The sequence below is a fragment of the Zonotrichia albicollis genome, unplaced genomic scaffold (genome assembly GCF_047830755.1).
Source record: "Zonotrichia albicollis isolate bZonAlb1 unplaced genomic scaffold, bZonAlb1.hap1 Scaffold_254, whole genome shotgun sequence".
Classification (NCBI taxonomy): Eukaryota; Metazoa; Chordata; class Aves; order Passeriformes; family Passerellidae; genus Zonotrichia; species Zonotrichia albicollis.
In genome coordinates this window covers 38,915-60,003 of record NW_027428428.1, presented here as the reverse complement: position 1 = coordinate 60,003, position 21,089 = coordinate 38,915, and the positions used below count along the sequence as shown (strand labels likewise).

The 21,089-nt window shown below is 53.8% G+C and overlaps 1 protein-coding gene across 1 annotated transcript; it reads right to left on the bottom strand.

Annotated features, from left to right (window-relative positions):
• Positions 1-1,834: 1,834 nt before the first annotated feature.
• On the bottom strand, positions 1,835-20,941 carry LOC141727773 (serine/threonine-protein kinase pim-1-like). Its single transcript, XM_074534058.1, has 6 exons — positions 20,883-20,941; positions 3,747-3,879; positions 3,573-3,623; positions 3,009-3,375; positions 2,190-2,366; positions 1,835-1,941 (listed from the first exon to the last, which is right to left on the bottom strand). The coding sequence occupies exons 1-6, from the start codon at positions 20,939-20,941 to the stop codon at positions 1,835-1,837; spliced, it is 894 nt and encodes a 297-aa protein (XP_074390159.1).
• Between the last annotated feature and the right edge of the window lie 148 nt (positions 20,942-21,089).

The window sequence follows — 21,089 nt, the reverse complement described above, 5'->3', positions numbered from 1 at the left end:
GAAGGGCAATTCTCCATCCACCAGCTCCAGACTGCACTGCCTCAGGAGCACGGCCCACTCGCCAGCTTTGGCCCACTCGTGGCACTGCTAGAGGAGGAAGAAAGTGCAATTGCACAATTCCAGCCAGTCAAGAAGAAAACACCCTGTACAGATCCAGGTGTTCAGACGGGACTGTGCAGAGTTTGGGTCTTTGCCAGCTGGATGTGTGTCCCCAGCTGCAATCTCTGGGCCTGCAGCAGAATCTCACTCACCGGCCAAAGCAGAAAGCTCAGGCGTTGTGCTCACAACGGGCTCATCTGATGCAAAGCTGTCAGAGCAATGTGAGGGCAGAGCCAGCCCAGCTGGGCCCAGGGCTGAGCCCAGCAGAGCCCTGGCAGAGCCCAGAGCAGCCTCAGCACCCGCAGAGCCCGGCTGCGAGGAGAGAAAGCAGAAACTGCCCGTCAGCTGAGGGCTCCTGTGCCCTGTTGTTCCAAGGCCTGCGGTGCCCAGGCCATGCTGGCTGTGCCCAGAGCTGTGCCCAGAGCTGCCCATCCCTGCTGCCTTTGGCACAGAGCAGGAGGGCAGGACATGTGCCCAGCCTGCAGCCAGCCACAGCACATCCAGCCCTCAGCAGCTGCCCAGTGCAGGATGCTCCTGTGCTCGCTGCCATCTCCCAAAATCTCTGATCCCACCCTGCCAAGCACACAGGGACCCACCTCACACCAGCCACGGCTGGAAGAAAAGCTGCTCCCAAACCATGGCCTCAGCCTTCTCCAAGGGCACGGCCCATCCACGCCACAGCTGCTCCCAAGCACTTCCCCATCCACACTGGACCACCTCGAATGCTTCCTCTGGAATAACAAACAACACATTATTGACAAGAGTTTAGAGACAAAAAGGGAAAACAAGAAAAACAGTAAAAACTCTTATCTCTGTCAGGGCCATGAGGAGGGCCCAACACCTACATGCTAGGGAAAAACCCAGCCATGGCTGAGGGAATCCCACACTTTCTCTCTTCCTCCCTGCACTGTCCCCCAAAATCACAGTGACCCCAAAGCAAACAAGGGCAGTGGAGCAGCCCAAGCCCTTCCTTGCCTGCACAGCAAAGCAGCTGAGCACAGGTTCTGGAGCCCCACCTCTGCTCCCACCATGGGGCTTTGTTTGTGTTGGGCTGGCTGCCCCAGCCCCAGCCCGGGGCACGGTGGGTGCTGGGGGCTGTTGGCAGAGCCAGGAGCCCACTCCCATTTCGTACCCACCCCAGCCCATCCTCCCAGCCCTGCCAAAAGCAGCTGGGCAGCAACTGAAGAATGAGTTGCATCTGCCCCAGCAAAGGGGGAGCCTTTGGTTCCCCGCCATGCTGGGTCATGCCCAAATCTGGCAGAATTTCCCCAGATGGGGACTCATCTGCAAATTCCCCGTGGAGTTTGGCTTTGAAGAAGGTGCCAGAATCAAAGTGCATCACCTTCAGCCTCCAGTGGCCAGGCTGAGGAAGAGCTTGTCATCCTTGATGTCACCCTCGCTGTCTCCAGCAGCAGCAGCAGCATCATCATCCCCACCCGGTACAGCTTCTCCAGGGGCTCCTTCTCCTTCCCTGCGGGCAGACCAGGCTCTCAGGGCTCTGCCCAGGGCCCCAGCTGTCAGGGAACCAGGACAAGCAAAACCAGCTGGGATGGCAGCCACCAGTGCTGGGCAGAGCAGCTCAGCTCCAGCACAAGGGCTGCGTGTTCCCATCCCATGACCCCGGTGCAGTGACACTGGCAGCACAAAAAGGGTTGGGTTCCTTTGCTTCTCATTGCCAAGGCAGGAACTTACCAGGGCCCTGGATCAAAGTGTGCCTGTGGCTCTCTCCCTTCTTCTATGGCAGAGGAATATCCTGCATCCAAGGAACACAGAACAGGTCTTCCAGTGTGGGTCTGTCCAAGGAGTTCACAGATAAACACCACCAGATCAGGTCTTTGCACTCTGGGGAGAGAAAGCAGAAACTGATGGTCAGCCAGAGAAGGCTCCTGTCTGCTTTACCCCACTGTTCCCATGCCCAGGCCATGCTGGATGCGCTCTGAGCTGGGCCTAAACTTTCCCACCAATTCCCTGTTTTGGAGGAGAGCAGGACATGTGCCACCTCCTCAGCAGCTGCCAGAGTGGGATGCCCACGAGCCCACTGCTGGCTCCCAGCACTGGGATTCCACCCATTCCAAGAGAAGAGGATCCACCTTGAGAGAGCCTTTGTGGCAGCGGGAGCTGGCCCCAGCTGAGGTTCCGGCCCCTCCTGAAAGGGTGCTCCCCGCAGACCATCTGGTGCAGCAGGATGCCCAGGGACCAGATTGTTGCTGCCTCACCATGGTACCAGCCAAAGTCGTTCCATTCCGGGGGGCTGTAGGACAGTGTTCCTATGGAATACAGATGGAGTTCATCAGGGGGATGCTGCTGCTCCCAGAGCCTGGCCCCAGCATCCCTGGGTATGCGGGGGCTGCATCAGGGGCACACAGGGTGACCACTGCCCTCTCGCCAGCATCTGGGACTTGTGCACAAAGTTAGGGTTGGAAAAGAAGCCTCTGGTGCTGGAAGAGGGCAGCCCTGGCTAGGCCCGACCATGACATGCAAAGGAAAAACCCACTCCATGCTGGGGAAAAAACATGCCCTTATCCTCCCTGCCTGCATTGCCACAAAAATATTATGAAGCCAAGGGAAACAGGGCGAGTGGGGTAGTGCAAGCCCTTCCTCTCATCTGCACACCAAACTGGCTGGGGCACAGGTTCTGCCGTCTCTCTCTGCTACCCCCACTCACGGGGGTTTTGGTCGGGCTGGCTGCCCCAGCCCAGCCCCAGTCCTGGGCAGAGTGGCTGGCAAAGGCTGCCAGCAGGGCTGGAAGATGGCTGCCCACCCAGCCCTGCTCTAAAGCAACTCAGCTGAGGACTCAGTGCCCTGACTGGCAGCAAAAGGGAGAATCCCCGCTGCCACAGCCAGCTTGGGCTGGAAGATGTTGGGCCATGAGACGTCAGCAGTGGGAGTACAGCCCTGGGTAGGCTCACCTGCAAAGTGTGTGTAGACTGTGTCCTGCAGGTAGGTGCCACAGCCAAAGTCAATCAGCTTGGCCTGCCCGGTGTCCAGGTCAACCAGGATGTTCTCTGGCTTGATGTCCCGGTGCAGGACCCCGCAGCTGGTGCAGTGCCGCACGGCCTCCAGCACCTGGCGGAACAGCTCCCGCGCCTCCTCCTCGGGCAGGAACCGCCGTGCCCCAATGAAACGATGCAGGTCCTGACACTGCTCTGGCCGCTCCAGCACCATCACGATGCAGTTGGGGAGCTTGAGCCACTCCAGCAGCTGGACCACACCGGGGAAGCCAGTGGACACCTTGGCCAGCAGCACGATCTCCAGGGGTGCGCTGGTGCCGTCGGGCTGCGGGAGGAGCACAATGCCGTCACTGGGGCCGATGCCGTGCCAGGCCTGGGGAAGCCCTCAGCCAGCCCGGGATGCTCTGCGCCCTGCGCTGGCCCCACGTCCGCTCTCCCTCGGGGCGTCCTGGCGGCTCCCACCGTGCCGGGCCCCGGCTCATCCCTGGCCGGCAGCCCCGGCTGCTGGCCCCGCTCACTCACCAGCTCGCCCCAATGCCGGACGCGGTTCCGTGGCACCCTTTTGATGGCCACCTGCAAGCCAAGGCCAGCAGCGGGGTGAGCTCGCCGCCCGCACTGCGAGCCCCATCCTCCGCCCTCTGCCCTCCTCCTCCTCCATCGCCTCCTCCTGCGCCCGCCGCCGGCCCCGCCGCTCACCGGGGCGCCGTCCGAGAGCCTCGTGGCCGCGAAGACTCTGCCGAAGCCGCCGCGTCCCAGCAGCGATCCCAGCCGGTACCGCTCCTGCAGGGCCTCCTGCGCCGTCCCTGCGGGCGAGACGCGGCTGTCAGCGCTCGGCCCGGGACCAGCAACGGCCCCCGAGCGCCCCTCACCCGCCCCGGGCCGGCCATGCCCAGGCGTTCGCTCCCGGGAACGCGGCACGGGAGGCTCGGGGCCGGCGGCCGCGCTGCCGAGCGGCGGAGCTCGGGCCGGGGAAGCCGCAGCGGAGGCGGCGGGAGGGGCCGCGCCGCGTGTGTGCTCCGCGGGCCCCGGGAGGAGCCGGGGCAGGGGCCGGGGGCGCGGCCGTGGCCAGGGCCGGGGTCGGGGTCGGGGCCGGGCTCGGGCCAGGCGGAGGCAAAGGGCGGCGATGCCGCCCCCGCCCCAGGCACTGATGCCCGCCCAGCAGCGCCACCGCCAGTACAGCCAGAGCCGGGCGGAGGCGAGACCGCGGCGGGACGGCCGGGGCCGGGCACGGGGCAGCCCCGACCGGGGCCGGGGGCGGGCCGGGGGCATGGCCCGGCCCTGCAGGGGACAGGGAGGCGGGGAGAGGAGAGGGACGCCGCGCAAGGGACCCCGAGGGAAGGGTGCCCGACAGCGGGAAAGGGAGGGAGAGAGAAAGAAAGAGAGAAGAGAAAGAAAGAGAGTATTCAAAATATCTCTTTGCTGCCGCCGCTGCTGCTGCCGCCGCCGCTGCTGCCGCCGCTGCCGCCGCTGCAACTGAAGCACCGGGGTCGTTCGTCCCCGTGTCCGTTCCCCGCTGGACCCACGAGCCCCACGTTCGAGCCCCGCGCGCCCCGGGGACAGCCCCTCCGTCTGCCCAAACACGGGAACTTTGCAGTGCTGAGCGCAGATGCAGAGCCCTGACTCCTGCACACCGGCACAGCGATCCCCTCACTTGCTGCTGTGCATTGTCCTTGCTGAGGGTCAAACACTGTCAGGGCACCTTCCCTTGGGGTAGGATTCCTACCTGAGCCCAGCACTGCACTGACACCTGCAGTGTTGCTTTCCTGTAAAAACAGGAGAAGGAAAACTGTGTGTGGCTCATGGTATTTTAGAGTGTCTAAAAATCACTAAGTCACCAATCTTAGAGGTGCAGTGGGTCTGGAATTACTGGAATGGAGAAGTAGTGCAACATGGAAAAGGGGAGCATAGAAATAAATAGAGGAAAGCATCTTGGATTGTTTCTTTCATTTTCATTTCACTTCTGGAAAGCTGTTTCAGTTTTCCAGGAATCTTCTCCTGTCTGCTCTTCCCAAGAATCTCTCATGGAGAATAAGGATAATTTTCTGTCACAAGATTTGCCACCAGGAAATTATGCCACTGGTGCAATTTTCATTGTAACTGTTTGTGCTGGCTTAGGGCAAATTTGGGGAGGAAATCTCCAAAAGGGGTCCGTCTAGAAAGCAAGTTCAAGCGGCCCCTCCCCCTACTAGGTCAGGAAAAGACTTCCCTCGAGAAAAGTGAAAAAAACCCCCAGGTTATTTAACAAGTAAAGTATTCACAAGCATGAAAAATGAATTATATTAAATCAAACCTCTGACAGTGCTGAAGAGATGGCAAATTCAGAAAGTCCTTTTTGTGGGTTGTAGTTGGCTCACTCAGTCTCTTTTAAGTCCCTCTGGTGCTGGAATGCAGCGTCCCAGACCTTGGTGGGCCACAGGGGTGAGCTGGTGCCGGTGTTCTTCTGGGTTTTCAGTCCAGAGCAGGTTTAAACAGTTCCAAGAAAAAGGAAAGTCACAGTCCGAGGAACTTCTCTTCCTAAGCTAGCTAAAACCAAATTGCTAGACCTGGGCTGTGAAGGCATCGGGAAATTTCCAAATCTGGGCACTGGCGGTCCCAGAAAACACCAGAGCTGGATGGTGCTGGTGCCAGAACCTGCAGATTTCCAAATTTTGGCTTTCTGTGCCAGCAAATCACTGGACTTGGGCTGTGCCAGTACCAGGAAGTTTTCAGATCTGGGCGCTGGCACTGCCAGCAAACACCAGATCTGGGTGGTGTCATTGCCAGCGACAGAAATCTGCCAGATTTGGGCTCTGCTGGCACTGAGAAATTTCCAAATCTTGGTTCTGGTGCAGGAAACACAAGATGTGGGTGGTGCCAGACCCAGTAGCAGGAAGCTGCCACAGGTTTTGGATTTCTGTGCCAGCAAATTGCTGCACTTGGGCTGTGCCAGAATGGGGAAATTTCCAGATCTGGGCACTGGCAGTGCCAGCAAACAGCCCATTTCAGGCTCCAGGCTCCAGGAAGGACTGGGTCTGGATGCCTTCCTCTTTTCTTTCCTTCTTTCCTTCCATCTTTCTTGGGATCCTGCTGCCAACAAAGTCCAGATTGGGCAGTGCTGGCAAGGGGAAATTGCCAGGTTTTAGCTTTCTTTGCCAGCAAATTCTGGATATGGGTGGTGCCCGAAGAGGGAAATTGCCAGATGTGGGCACTGGCAGTGCCAGCGCATGCCAGATCTTGGTGTGGAATGTGCCGGCACTGGGAAATTGCCAGATGCTTATTTTCTGTGCCAGCAAATTGCTGGAATTATGCTGTGCAGGCATCTGAAAAATTCCGGATCTGGGTACTGGGGGTGTCAGCAAACATGAGATCGGGTTGCTGTAGGTACCAGGTATTTGCTTGGTTTTGGCTTTCTTTGCCAGCAAATTGCTGGACTTGGACTGTGACAGAATATGGAAATACCAAGATCTGGGAACTGGCAGTGCCAGCAAACACCACAGTTCAGGAAGGACTGCATCTGGACCCGTTCCCTCCCTGCATCCCTCCCTCAACAAGGTGCCAGAGGGGCTGGACAGCAGCCAGGCAGAAAGGGACCTGCAGGGACTGAGGGACAGCAGGCTGGACATGAGCCAGCAGTGTGCCCATGTGGCCAAGAAGGCCAATGGCTCCTGGCCTGGCTCAGGAATGGTGTGGCCAGCAGGAGCAGGGCAGGGATTCTTCCTCTGTGCTCAGCACTGCTTGGGCAGCACCTCGAGTGCTATTTCCAGTTCTGGGGCCCCCTAATTTAGGAAGGACATGGAAGGGCTGGAGTGTGTCCAGAGAAGGGCAACAAGGCTGGGGAGGGGTCTGGAAGAACACAAGTCCTGTGAGGAGTGGCTGAAGGACCTGCAGTTGTTTATCCTGGAGGAGGCTCAGGGGAGACAAGGCGTTGTCAGGGCACTGGTTGGACTTGATGACCTCCATGGCCTCTTCCACCCTTGCTGATTCTGGGATTCTCTGAAACCACCCTTGCAGCAGTTGTAGGAGGAGCCCTGGGCCTCCTCTTCAGAAGCTCCAGCAGCCCAGGTCCCTCAGGTTCTCCTGCCAGCCCCAAAGCCCATCCTGTCAGTCCTGCAGAGCCTCTGCAGCTCCTCCTCACTGCCCAGAACAGGGAGCCCCAGAGCCAGACACAGCAGCCCAGATGTGCCCCCCTGGCCTGGGGTGCCTCTGGCAAGGGAGCAGCACCAGGCACTGCAGGAGCCTGCAGACAATTGATCTGAAGGCCAAAGCTCCTTAGCTCCTTCTGAAAGAGCAGGAACAGTTCCTCATTCCAGTGTGGTGGAATGCTGGGCACCACAGCTCCAGGTGAGGACTGGACACAAGTTTGCTCCCACTGAGTGCTGTGATGGGTTCTGCAGGAGCTCTGGGCTCTGTGCTTGCCAGGCACAATGAGGAGAGAAGGAGCCAAGTGCACTGATGTGGGAAATGGATTTGTAGAAAATTTTTAGAGCCTAATAGAAGGCCCACACCGTATGAATCTGTATATAAATCTTGAGACAAGAAATGCTAACTTAAAAATGCCATGGAGTAGGACAGATATTGTTGAGAGAGAAATGGAGCTAGAAAAAAGTTTCAAAAGATGGCCTTGCAAATAAGACTTTGGAAAAATAGAGCTACGAAAGATGCATTTTAGTGGGACCCACAAGGGGTAGTTTTAAATAATTGGCTTTAAGGCATCTACAACATGGCATGGCAAAAATCTGATAGACCAAGAACTACTGTAATTAGGAAATAGTTGGCTTCTGATTGTGATGGTGTAAATTATGTGTATTTTCTCACCCTTCTCATGAGACTGAAAATGGAATATAAGTTTTTAAAACACCTCTCAGTGTCCCCATCTCTAGGTCAAGAAAAGAGTATTATCCAACACACTGACACACCTTTGCCTCGAGCATAACCCAGCCTGGACCAAACACACTGAAATGTTTCCCCTTTGGCCCATGTGTCGAAACATCAGGTCTGCTGTTTGACAGCTCAGGTTGGTTTGGTGTCAAGGAGTTTCCCTCAGAAATATTGGGTTTGTCTTCCTCTGTGCCTTCCCCTCAGCAGCCTTGGGGATGCTCCTGTGTGAAGCCATCTGTCTCACACAGTTTGAGACAACTTCAAACAGGATATTGTGCAATAAGTCGTCTCCTCTAAAGTGTTCCAACAACCCCTTTCCAGCAATAGGAAATTATTACTGATAGATGAAAGTGGAAAACCCCCCACAGTTTATTAACAAACAGAATCCCCCCATGACACGCGTTACAAGAAGGCGCCGGGGTCTCTCTCGGAAGAACAGGAGCTGTCACGGAGCAGTTCCAGCAGCTGATGGAAGCTCAGGGGCTCGTCCGGCGTTGGCTTTCTCCCATGGCAGAGCTCCATGAAGCAGGCAGGGCAATGAAGCAGCTGGGCTGGAGCCCCTCGCTGCCTTTTCTCCCCGGCGTGGCTCAGTGTCCTGGTTTAGGGCAAATTTGTTAAAGAATCTGCAAAGGAGGGCCCCTCCAGAAAGCAAAACCCACACGGCCCCTCCCCCCAACCGGTTCAGGAAAAAATTCCTTGGAGACAGGTGGAAAGAGCCTGTTTACTTCAGGAACAACATCCCCCAGCACACAAAATGAACAATAGCCGATGACACCGCTCTGAGAAAGATGACAAATTCAGAAAGTCTCTTTCAAGGGTGGTCGCTCTGTTCTCAGTCCCTCCGGCGCTGGGCCAGCTGCTGCAGCTGAACCTTCAGTGTTCCCGGGTCCCAGTCCGGAGCAGGTTCGAGATGGTCACAGAAACAGGAGAGGAGAAACAGTCCAGGAAGTAATGTGGACTGTTTAGCTAGAACTAGCTAATGAGCAGAGGCCAAAGCAGAGCAGAAGCGAGAGCAGAAAAGAGAGCAAGCAAAGCAGCAAGCTGAAAGCAAGAAGTGAAAAACAGCCCTATGTACTGTTTGTCTCTGTGTCCCTGATAAGAGAAACCCAAACAAAACTTCCACTCTTCAGAGTCGATCTTAAAGGCACAGAACAGATGAATGGGGATACAAGCATCATAACATCACCCCAGGACATTCCACCCCTTATCCCCATATCATCAACATACTACAACACATCATGCATTATTCATACAAAATTTCCATCTGTTTCCCCAAAATTACAAGCAATACCCATCATGCCTTCATCACATCCCCACACTGGACCACTGAATCCAGGCCCTGTATTACAGAGCTGCAGAGCCCCTTTTCACTTTAGTCACTTAAAGCTCCATCTATCACTTGCCCAGACCTTCAACTCTTACACATTTCCTTCTAACTCATGTCTGTATGGTTTAATGTACAGACAATAGCAGTAACATCCAATGAACAGTGATATTGCATATCATTCTTACCCCACAATCAGATCTCCCTGAGGTACACATCGTGTTGTTCCATCTCTTTGCATTATCCACCACGTGCAACCTGGTCCCTGAGAAAAGACAACCCCACGAATGGGTTTGTCTGTACTCGAGGCAGAATTGATCCACACAGTCTTCCCTAACAAACCTCTGATATGTACCACTGGGACTTTGTCTCCTTCTATTACATTCAGGGACTCAGACTGGGCAGGACCTGCTCGGTTGGTGGAACCTCGGGTGTTAACTAACCAGGTGGCTTTTGCCAGATGCTGCTCCCAATTCTTGAAAGATTCACCACCCAAAGCTTTCAACTGGGTTTTTAGTAGTCCATTGTACCTCTCCACTTTTCCTGCAGCTGGAGCATGGTAGGGGATATGGTACACCCACTCAATGCCATGTTCCCTAGCCCAGGTGTTGATAAGGCTGTTCTTGAAATGAGTCCCACTGTCTGACTCAATCCTCTCAGGGGTGCCATGTCTCCACAGAACTTGCTTTTCAAGGCCCAGGATGGTGTTCCGGGCTGTAGCATGAGAAACAGTGTAGGTTTCCAGACATCCTGTGGTGGCTTCCACCATGGTCAGCACGTAGCGCTTGCCCTGGAGTGTCTGGGGCAGTGTGATGGAGTCAATCTGCCAGGCCTCCCCCTACTTGTACTTGGACCACCGCCCACCGTACCACAGAGGCTTCACTCGCTTGGCCTGCTGGATGGCAGCACACATCTCACAGTCATGGATAACCTGAGAAATACTGTCCATGGTTAGATCCACCCCTCGGTTTCGTGCCCACTTATAGGTGGCATCTCTGCCCTGGTGGCCTGAGGCATCATGGGCCCATCGAGCTAGGAATAACTCTCCCTTATGTTCCCAATTTAGGTCTATTTTGGACACCCCTATCTTTGCAGCTTGGTCTACCTGCTCATTGTTTTGGTGTTCCTCATTGGCCCTGCTCTTGGGGACATGGGCATCTACATGGCGGACCTTCACAGGTAACCTCCCTACCCTGGTAGCAATGTCTTTCCACTCTTCAGCAGCCCAAATTGGTTTTCCTCTATGCTGCCAGTTTGCCTCTTTCTACCTCTCCAGCCATCCCCACAGAGCATTGGCTACTATCCATGAATCAGTGTAGAGGTAGAACTTTGGCCATTTCTCTCTCTCAGCAATGTCCAGGGCCAGTTGAACAGCTTTGAGTTCAGCAAGTTGGCTTGATCCACCTTCTCCTTCGGTAGCTTGTGCAGCCTATCGTGTGGGGTTCCATACAGCTGCTTTCCACTTCCGGTTCATCCCTACGATGCGACAGGAGCCGTCAGTGAAAAGAGCGTAGCGTGTTTCCTCTGGGGGCAGTTGGTTGTATGGAGGAGCCTCTTCAGCCCGTGTCACTGGTTTTTGTTCCTCTTCATTAGCAAGACCAAAGTTCTCACCTTCCGGCCAGTTTGTAATTATCTCCAGAAACCCAGGGCGATTCAGGTTTCCAATATTGGCATGCTGTGTAATAAGAGCAATCCATTTACTCCATGTAGTGTCAGTGGTGTGGTCGGTAGTGGGAACCTTTCCTTTAAACATCCACCCCAGCACTGGTAGTCAGGGTGCCAGGGGGAGTTGCGCTTCGGTACCAATCACCTCTGAGGCAGCCTGGACTCCAAGATTTCCTTCTCTGTGGGAGTGTACTTGGCTTCAGAGCCTCTTTAGCTTTGACTCCAAAATCCCAGTGGTCGGCCTCGAGTCTCCCCAGGCACCTTCTGCCAAAGGCTCCAGGACAAGCCATGGTTCCTGGCTGCAGAGTAGAGCACATTCTTCACCTCTGGTCCTGTCCTGACTGGGCCAAAGGCAATCACATGAGCGATCTCCTGCTTGATCTGGGCAAAGGCTTGTTGCTGTTCAGGACCCCAGTGGAACTCGTTCTTCTTGCAGGTAAAAAGGGCTCACAATCTTACTTTATTCAGGAATGTGCATTCTCCAAAACCTATGGCACCCAGGAAAGATTGCATTTCTTTCTTGCTAGTTGGTGGAGACATCGTGGTGGTTTTGTTGATGACCTCAGTGGGAATCTGACGCCGTCCGTCTTGCCACTTCACTCCTAGGAACTGGGTTTCTCAGGCACGTCCCTTGACTTTGCTCTTCTTGACAGCAAAGCTGGCTTCTAGCAGAATCCTGATGATCCTCTCTCCTTTCTCAAGTACTTCCATTGCCGTGTTCCCCCACACAATGATGTCATCGATGTACTGCAGGTGCTCTGGAGCCTCACCCTTTTCCAGTGCAGCCTGGATCAGTCCATGGCAGATGGTGGGGCTGTGCTTCCACCCCTGGGGCAGTCGGTTCCAGGTGTACTGCACTCCCCTCCAGGTGAAAGCAAACTGAGGCCTGCATTCTGCTGCCACAGGAATGGAGAAAAATGTGTTAGCAATGCCAATGGTGGCAAAGCACTTTGCTGCCATGGACTCCAGCTCATACTGGAGTTCCAGCATGTCCGGCACAGCAGCGCTCAGTGGTGGAGTCACTTCATTCAATGCACGATAGTCCACAGTCAATCTCCATTCTCCTTCAGATTTACGCACAGGCCAAGTGAGGCTGTTGAAGGGTGAGTGGGTCTTGCGGACCAGCCCTTGGCTCTCCAGCTCATGGATCATTTTGTGGATGGGGATCATGGCATCTTGATTCATTTGATACTGCCGGCGGTGCACTGTTGAGGTGGCAATTGGTGGTCTTTGCTCTTCCACCTTCAGGAGTCCTACTGCAGACAGGTTTTCTGATAGTCCAGGCAAAGTGTTCAACTGCTTGATGTTTTCTGTCTCCACAGCAGCTATGCCAGAAGCCCATCTGAGTCCCTTTGGGTCTTTGTAATAGCCGTTCAGGAGGAAATCTATGCCCAGAATACACGGGGCCTCTGGGCCAGTCACAATAGGATGTTTTTTCCACTCTTTCCCAGTCAGGCTCACCTCGGCTTCTAACAGGGTCAATTGCTGTGTTCCCCCCGTCACCCTGGCAATGGAAACAGGTTCTGCCCCCACATGTCCCGATGGTATCAGGGTACACTGAGCACCAGTATCAACTAAAGCATCGTACTTTTGGGGTTCTGATGTGCCAGGCCATCGGATCCACACCGTCCAGAAAATCCAGTTTTCTGGTGCCTCTCCATGGCTGGAGGCAGGGCCCCTCAAACCCTGGGTATTTATGGCAGAGGTACCTTCCAGGGGTCCTGACAGATCATACTCAGCAGCTCGGTCATGGGAGGCTGAGGCTGCCTTCACTTTACTGGAGTTTCCTTGATTTGTGTTTCCCTCCTTGAGCTGATGCACCCGTACTGCCAGGACAGAAGTGCGTTTTCCATCCCACCTTCCCATGTCTTCCCCATGGTCACGCAGAAAAAAACACAGGTCAGCCCGTGGGGTGTACCCCCCCTCTCTCTAGCTGGGGAACGTTGGGCTCTGACTCTGGGGCCTGTGACTCACAGTGGTGCAATGTGGGAACTGTTCTTCCTCACCTCTCCCCTCACCACCTCCCTCATCTCCTCTTTGAGGTCCTTAATCCCAGCAGAGACATGAGCCTGCATCAGTCCATTGATCTAACTTTCATAATTCCTAAGCTTGTTGGCTAAAGAACCTACTGTGTCTTGGTTGTTATCAGCTTTAATTGTTGCAATAAAGGTGGTGTATTGGTATGGCCCAGGATTTGCCAGGCTCCACAACATTTGCCCTGTGCACCTGACTTTGTCGGGGTCATTATCATGCTGTCCATCCCTCCTAAAGAGTACCTCTAATTCTGCCACTTCTCTCAGCTGTTGGATCCCTTCCTCAAGGGTCTTCCAGCACATTCTGTGGTGCTGGTCCTGCATTCTCTCCCTGTGGCCAAACCTCTCTCTGACACTCATTAAAAGCCGAGCCCAGAGGGAAAGAGACTCTGGCTCCTTTTCAACAATCTGATTGATACCTGAGTTGTGGGTCAAGGGTCCCAAATTCCTTGCCTCACCACCATCCAGCTGGACGCTTGTACTCATAACATCTCAGACGCAAAGCAGCCAGGTTGTATAAGCCTCACATCCCCGTCATACAATGTCTGTGCGCAGATTACGGAGACTTTTGTACTTCAGGGACTTGGTGATGATTGCAACGTCTTGCTCCCCTGTGGGTTGTGAGGGCTGTCTTTTATCTGGGTGCTCTGCTTTTGTCTTAGATCTCTTTGTTTCTAGAGGGGCAACTGCTGCTGGCTGTGTCTGCCTTTGCTATTCAGCTGGAACCTGGACAGTTGTAACATCTGTGGGTTCTGCTGCTGCACTTTTAGACTTTCCCTCTTCAAGGCAGAGGGAGGGCTTCTCACCAGCTGGGGAAGTGTATTCCTTCAGCATCCAGCCCATCTCACGTATCTCCTTCACCAGACGCCCCAGCCAATCTGGGTAGTTCACATCTGGGGTGGGATGTGGGCTAGGGTCAGGCTCTGGGACAGCAGCATCCCCAGACTCTGGTGGCGTATTACATTCTGGGGTTGGTGTCAGTGTGGTTATCTAGGTTAGTCACCCCTCCTCTCTAAATGCTAAATAGAGCAGGCCTATCAGCAACACCAGCCACTGTATGATATCATTAATATTTAGAGTGGATGTGAACCCTTCAAAAACTAGTGGGGTAGACCCAAAGAGATAGCTAAAGGGTTGGGAGAAGATTTCACCCAGTGTCATTTCCTTACAGCAAGTGCCTTTATTAAAGAAACCCCAAAACCATACTGTTAGTGTGTGATAGCTGTGAATCTGTGTGCCTGCTTTCCAGAGGAAATTAAAAACCCATGAATTCCTCACCTTATTCACCCATAAAACAAACCGGATAACAGCCACAGTAGCCTTGGTTATAGGACCCATGTTTAGATAAGGGCCTATAAATGGGAGGAATAAAGCCACGATCACGTGCCACCCAAACCAGGGCAAGCTGGACCACATGGTGTCACTTAATGAGGTTTCTATAGCTACACACAAACATTAGATTACTCAGGAACTGTTATTCCTTTTTTGTTTCTGTGCCCTCGAGCCCCACATTAGGTGCCAAAATCTGTCTTGGTTTGGAAAGCCAGGAGTCTGCTAAGGAAGGCAGGAGCTTCCCCTGAAATGGAGAATGTAAACCCTCCTCACCCCTCCAAATTGCTATAAATTTTAAATTAAGGGTCTCTCATGCAAAAATATGGGAGCAGTAAATAACAGCTCTTTAATAGGGGAAAAAAAAAAAGGATAAAATAAACATTGCAGTACACTAGAACAACACTGACAGAGTCAGAACCCAACCTGACACCCTGTGGGTCAGGGTGTTGGTGGCAGTCCCATTGGAATTGTGGCTGCAGCCCTCCTGCAGTGTCAGGGGTGGTTCGGTTGGTGCAAGGGGAATCTGTAGAGAAGGATGTATTCTTCCTCTGAAGACCCAATGGAAGGAGAGGCAGCTGCTGTTTCTCTGGGGAATCCCGTGGTGAAAAACATGCTGGTGTCTCAAAAAATTTCTGGATTATATCTGAGTAGGAATGCTTGGCTCCTTCCTCTGGGCCGAACATCTCACCATGGGATGTTAGAGGTCTTATCAGTCATGCAATGACATTCAATAGTCTGTTATCAGCAGATGTTCCCTCCCGAGGGAGGTGTGAATGTGGGCACTCAAAGAGAGAGATAAAGCAAACTGCCCACTGGACAAAGGTAATCTGCCATACAGATGGCAATGGCAAACAACTTGCACTGCAATCTTCAACAGCTGTGCTGTGCCTCTTAGTGACAAACCTGCCCTCCCCAAATGCCCCAACCACCAAGGCCATTACAAGGGGAGGGGAAAGAGGACTATGGGGGACGGATGACATTAACATCACTACACATCTTAACATACACATAGTATCTACCTCCTCATTGTGAGACCCAACTATGACACTACTCCTCTGTAACACTGTGCAATAATGGAGGCTTGTTCCTACCAGACCCGGCAATGTCCCAGTGGCACCTGTGTCCCATAAGGCCCCACTTGGTCAAAGCAGAGCCTTGGCTTAGCAACTGACCCTTGTTTCCTTGAGATTCCATTTGTGAAAAACAGATTCACTCTCCTGTGAAATTGTACAAAGTTGAATAAAGGACAATGGGAGACCAGGACCACGGAGTGAAGGTTATTACAGCCGGGTGCGTCTTGACACTCAGCCAGGAGAACCCTGTTACCTTCAGTGATCTCCCTGAAATACCTTTCCCCTTACATCAGCCTGTTGCATATTCATAGACCCTCATGCATATCCATGAACTACTTTACATATTCCAGGAACGATTTTACATGGCCCCTCCTTGGGTCTGTCTTTACCGAGCATGTGTGTTTCTTGGCTGTGGTTTTGGCTCCTTCTCTTTATCACCTCCAGTTTTGGGGCCTTGGTCATCTCTGCCTTCAGACAGTGAGTGGTGATAGTTTGCAGATCTGTCCAGGTGTCCTCATCCTGTGTGCATTGGATGTTATCCCATCCAAGCAGGCAGTTTACCACAAGCAGCTATTTCACTGAGCTTAATTAACAACAGAAATAAAAGCGATATTTTTAGAACAAAGTTACTTTAACAGCACACATATAAAATCCATTTTAATATTTACAAAAAGCCAATATTATGATATTTATCTCTAACAGGGTGAAGGAGCCCTGACCCAGGCTCCGGGGGACACGGGGACGCTGCCGGGGGGTCCCTGTTCCCCTGTCCCACCCCCAGGGCCCCAGTCCCCTGTCCCCGTGTCAGGCTCTGGGGTCGATCTCGTGCAATATCCTCTGGGGGAGGCTGTGGGGCCGGGGGAGGGGGGACTCAGGGGGACATCCCCGCTGTGCACGAGCAGGGGTTGGACTATTCTGGGGGCAACTGTGAGGGGGGCCGGGGCAGAGTGACCTCCCCAGTGACCTCACACAGCCCCTGTGATGTCACACAGCCCCTGTGATGTCAATGGCTACCTATGATTTCATACAACCTCCTGTGATGTCACACAATCCCTCTGTTATATCACACAGCCTCTATATGATGTCATTCAGCTGCTGTGCGATGTCATAGAGATGTTTTGTGATGTCACAGTCACCTTGTGGTGCCACAGCTATGTCTGCAATGTCACAGTCTTCTCTATGACGCCACACAGCTGCTCTGTGATATCCTACTCGATGTCACAACCCACATTATGATGTCACAGAGCTGCCTTCTTTGATGTCACAGCTTGCTCTGTGATGTCACAGCCCCCTCAGTGCTGTCATACAGTCCACTCTGTGCTGTCACACAGCCCCTTGCTGACATCCCAGCTGCTCTGTGCCTCTATGACACAGCCCCAGAGGTGCTGCTGTGACACAGCCCCCTCGGGGCCATCCCACAGCCCCTGCCAGTGCTGAGCCCCTGTGAGCTCTGTCTGTGCCCTGCTGGTGTCCCTGAGGGGCCCTGGCAGTGCCCCAGCCCTGCTGGGCTGTGCACAGGAGCTGCTCCTGGCCAGAGCTGTCTCTCTGCAGCGCTGCCCTTGCCAGGAGCTGCCTCTGGGCCAGGAGCCTGGCCCAGCTCAGCAGCACAGACATGGCACAAGGACTTTATTGAGCCTCTGGGGCTTTGGTGCTCTTTGCATCAGACCCAGGCCCCAGAATGTGCTCAGAGAATTTCTCAAGAGTTCAAAGTGAGATTGAAATACTGAAGTTTCTTGTACTTTAAAGAGATCCCTGTGAAGGACAGGACTGAGGAAGTGTCCCCAGGTTCCAGTCAGAGCAGAACAATGGAGGCAGTGATGACAGCTGGGGACAAGCAAGGCAAAGGTGTCTCTGGTGGTGAGCACACCTGGATGTGTTTGAGGAATGAAAAGGGCCAAGGCCTGAGCCCCAGCCCCTGGCCAGGCAGATCCTGTCCCTCCCTCCTTGCTCAGGGCTCTTCCCAGGAGGGGCACTGGCATGTGGGGATGTGCAATGGCAAGGGCAGGAGCATGGGGCGGCCCCTGCCAGGCTGCTGAGCAGGGACAAGGAGGCAATGAGGCCCCAGCCCTGCAAGGGTCACTTGTCTCCTGCTCCTGCCTCAGGCCCAGGGCCAGCAGCCATGGCCAAAGTGCTGCCCAAGTTGGTTCTGGCAGGGCTGTCTTGCAGCTGCTGCCCATCCCTGTGCCCTGTGCAGCCCAGGCTGTCCCACGGTGTCCCTGCCCTGCGCCTCTGTCCCTGCAGGCTGTCGGCATCCCCCGGCTGCCCCACCTGGCTGGGCCCTTCCTTTGCTGCCAGCTCTGCCTCCTGCCTGCCTCTGCCTGCCCACACAAAGCCTTGGGCTGCTCCAGGATCCTTCTGGGGTACGTGCTGCACCACAGCCCTGCCCTGGCAGGGAAATTCTTTTCTCCTGATGCCAGTCTGGGCCATCCCAGCTGCCATTGGTGCCATTGTTTTCTTCTCATGCTTATATCCTCTTTGAAGAAAAGCTCCAGAATTTCTGAAAGCACCCTTCAATCCTTCCCAGGCTTCTCCTTTTCTAACCTCAGTCTCCAACCCACTGAGTCCAGAGCCTTCAGCCTCTACCTGCTGGTTTTGTAATGAGGCCTCCAAACCCCATGTGTGGAGATTTTTGAGTCCTCTCCAATGTCTGTGAAAATGGAAAAACAGTGGCCAAATAGTTTTTCTCCTAAATCTTGCAATGACAAAACAAGGGTCAATATCTCTAAACTGAATGAGGGTGGATTTATATTTGTTAGAAGGAGGAAATATTTTACAATGATGAGAGTGGCACAAAACTGTATCTGTTTTTCCAGAGAAGTGGATTCCCCATCCCAGGAATTGTCCAAGAGCAGGAACTTTCTGCAACGTGACCCAGATAAACCCTCTCATCCCCAAGGATGGAGTTTCTGTAGTGTGGGTTCTCTGATGTGCTGGGTGCCCTCACAACGTTTCTGGCCAGAATGTCTGCTGAGGGCAGCCAGGCTGCTGCAGGGGCAGTGACCTCCCAGCCATCACCATGGCAGCCGTGTCCCCTGGGCCTGGCTCTGCCCTTTCCTCTGCCCCTGCCTTGGCTCTGCTGGCATGAAGAGTTTTGTCATTAATATCTTGTCCCCAAGGTGCTGGGGCCGATGGCTTCCCAGTCAGGCTCCTGGAGCAGAAGTGGCTTTTCAGAGCCCAGCCAGGAATGAGCCCTGAGGCAGCAGCTCTGCAGTGGTGGCCACCAGGCCGGGCTGCCAAGGGAGGCTTCTGGCCACGGCCTGCAAGCAGCTGCTGCTGCCAAGGTGGCTTTGGTGCCTCAGGCTCTCCCTGGCACAGCTCCCAGCACGGCACTCTGCCCTTGTGCCCGAGGCCTTCCCTGTGCTGGGGCTGGCCTGGGGCTTTTCCTGCAGTGGGACCTGCCCTGCTCATGGCACAGGAAAGGCAGTTCCTGCTGGAGCAGGAGGCTCTGCCTGCAATGGGCTCCAACAGCTCCTGCAAGGCCCTGTTTGCAAAGCCCCCAGTGGGAAATGAAGGAGGAGTGTCACACTGCTTTTGGGGTGAATAATGCTGAAACCAGCCTGACTCCTCCATCCCAATGCTCAGCATCCTCAGAGGGAGCTGAAGCTGTGGCAGAGCTGGAAAAATCCCCAGAGAAAGGAGCAACCAAGTGACACCATTGAGAGCTTCTGCAGAGCGTCTGAGCTGGCCCAGCCTGGGCACATCTGACTGACAGGGCAGCACCTCAGGCTAGAAAATCCCCTTCCCAAATATTAATGGCAGCATCTCCTGACATTTCCCTTCTTGGGGGGTGTGGAGATTTCTCCCTGCAGTGGGAACATCCCTCAAGGTCACTGCTCCAGCCTGAGCCAAAGGGATTTGCCCACGGTCATTGGTCTGTGGGAGTGACATCAGTCTGTGCTTAATTACAGATTTTGCTTTAATGCAGTTGTTTTTAAATCACTTCATATAATATAATATAATATAATATAATATAATATAATATAATATAATATAATATAATATAATATAATATAATATAATATAATATAATATAATATAATATAATATAATATAATGCAATGTAATATAATATAATATAATGTAATATAATATAGTGTAATATAATGTAATGTGATGTAACATAATGTAACATAACATAACGTAACATAACAAACATAACATAACATAACATAACATAACATAACATAACATAACATAACATAATATATTATTATATAAGTGTTACAACTCCTATACCTTGGTGTAAATATATCTGATTAAGATAATTTTATCTAATCATTACCATAGTAATTGTAAAAATCTCTCTGCTTTGCCATCCTTAATGTTGTGAGACAAATTCTAAAAAGGTTTAACTCCAAATTTGAAATTATTTACACATGAACTCTTGAAAAGTCTGAGGCTGAGATTGGAACCAGCTTCTCCAAGGCTCCTCTCACAGAAGGAATTTAGAAAGCCTGGAGGCCCTTGGGGGTATTTTGGGATCTGTGGGGGCTACTAGGGCTCCTTTCTGCACCTTGAGACCCAACAGAAACTTCTCTAATAAAGCTTTTGCCTGAAGCTCCCACTGTGCCTGTGAAAGGAACCCTGTGAGTGTCTGGGATATCCCGGCTCTTTGGCAGCCTGGGGACTCCTGGGATGTCACCGTGGAGCCCCCATGAGTGCCTGTGGCAGATCAGTGCCTTTGCAGCCCAAGGTCCCCTGGGATGTCACCATGGAATGGCTGTGACTGCCTCTGACCACAGGGCTCTTTACAGTCCCCAGAAAGCCCTGGGAGGCCTCCATGGAGCCCCTGTGTCTACCTGTGACATTCCAGCTCTGGAACAGCCTGGAGACTCCAGGAAAGTCCCCATGGAACCCCCATGTCTGAGGGCCTCTGACAAATCTGACCCTTAGCGGGCAACCATCACCAGGACCCTGTTGCTATGGTCAGTTTCCATGGCAATCATCACCAGCCCCCTGTTGCTATGCTCAGTCCCTTGGCAGCTCCATGGATACCCCATGCTAGGGGTGGTTGCCATGGACACCAGCTCAGGCCTGCAGCCAGAGCCCGTTGCCATGGCAACCATTGGCCGCCCTATCCCCAGGCTCATGGGTTCCCAGAACCACAGAATTGGCTGAGCTGGGAGGGACCCATCAGGATCCTCCAGTCCAACTGCTGGCCCTGCACAGGACACCCCAACAATGCCAGCCTGGGCCTGGCAGCGCTGTCCAAACGCTGCTGCAGCTCAGAGAGCCCTGGAGCTGGGACCCTTCCCTGGGGAGCCTGGGCAGGGCCCCAGCATCCTCTGGGCAAAAACCTTTTCCTGACATCCAACCTGAGTCTGCCCCGACTCAGCTGCAGCTGTTCCCTCCAATCCTGTCCCTGGATATCCATGCCGAAGGAGAGGAGGATTCACCAGAAGAAAGGGGCAGCTGGGCTTCATCCTTCCACAGGGAAGAGGAGGGGCAGAAATCTCTCGCCCTGCCTCTAGATGCTCCCACAGGGATGTAAGGGCTGATCCCAGAGCCCCAAGGGTCACAGTCAGGGCTGCCCTCAGGGAATGCTCACCTGGTATTGAGGGGCAGCGTGGGAGCACCTGGATCTTGGAGCACCCGGCTGCCCCCCATGTTTGGAGGTGCCTGAGGAGGGCTGGGATGATGCCAGGGACATCCTGCAGTGACATCCCCCTGTCCCGCTCTGGGTGAGCTCAGTCCCAAACCTGACCCTGATCCTGGTCTCAATCTCACTCCATGTTGAGACACGTTCCCAGTTCTG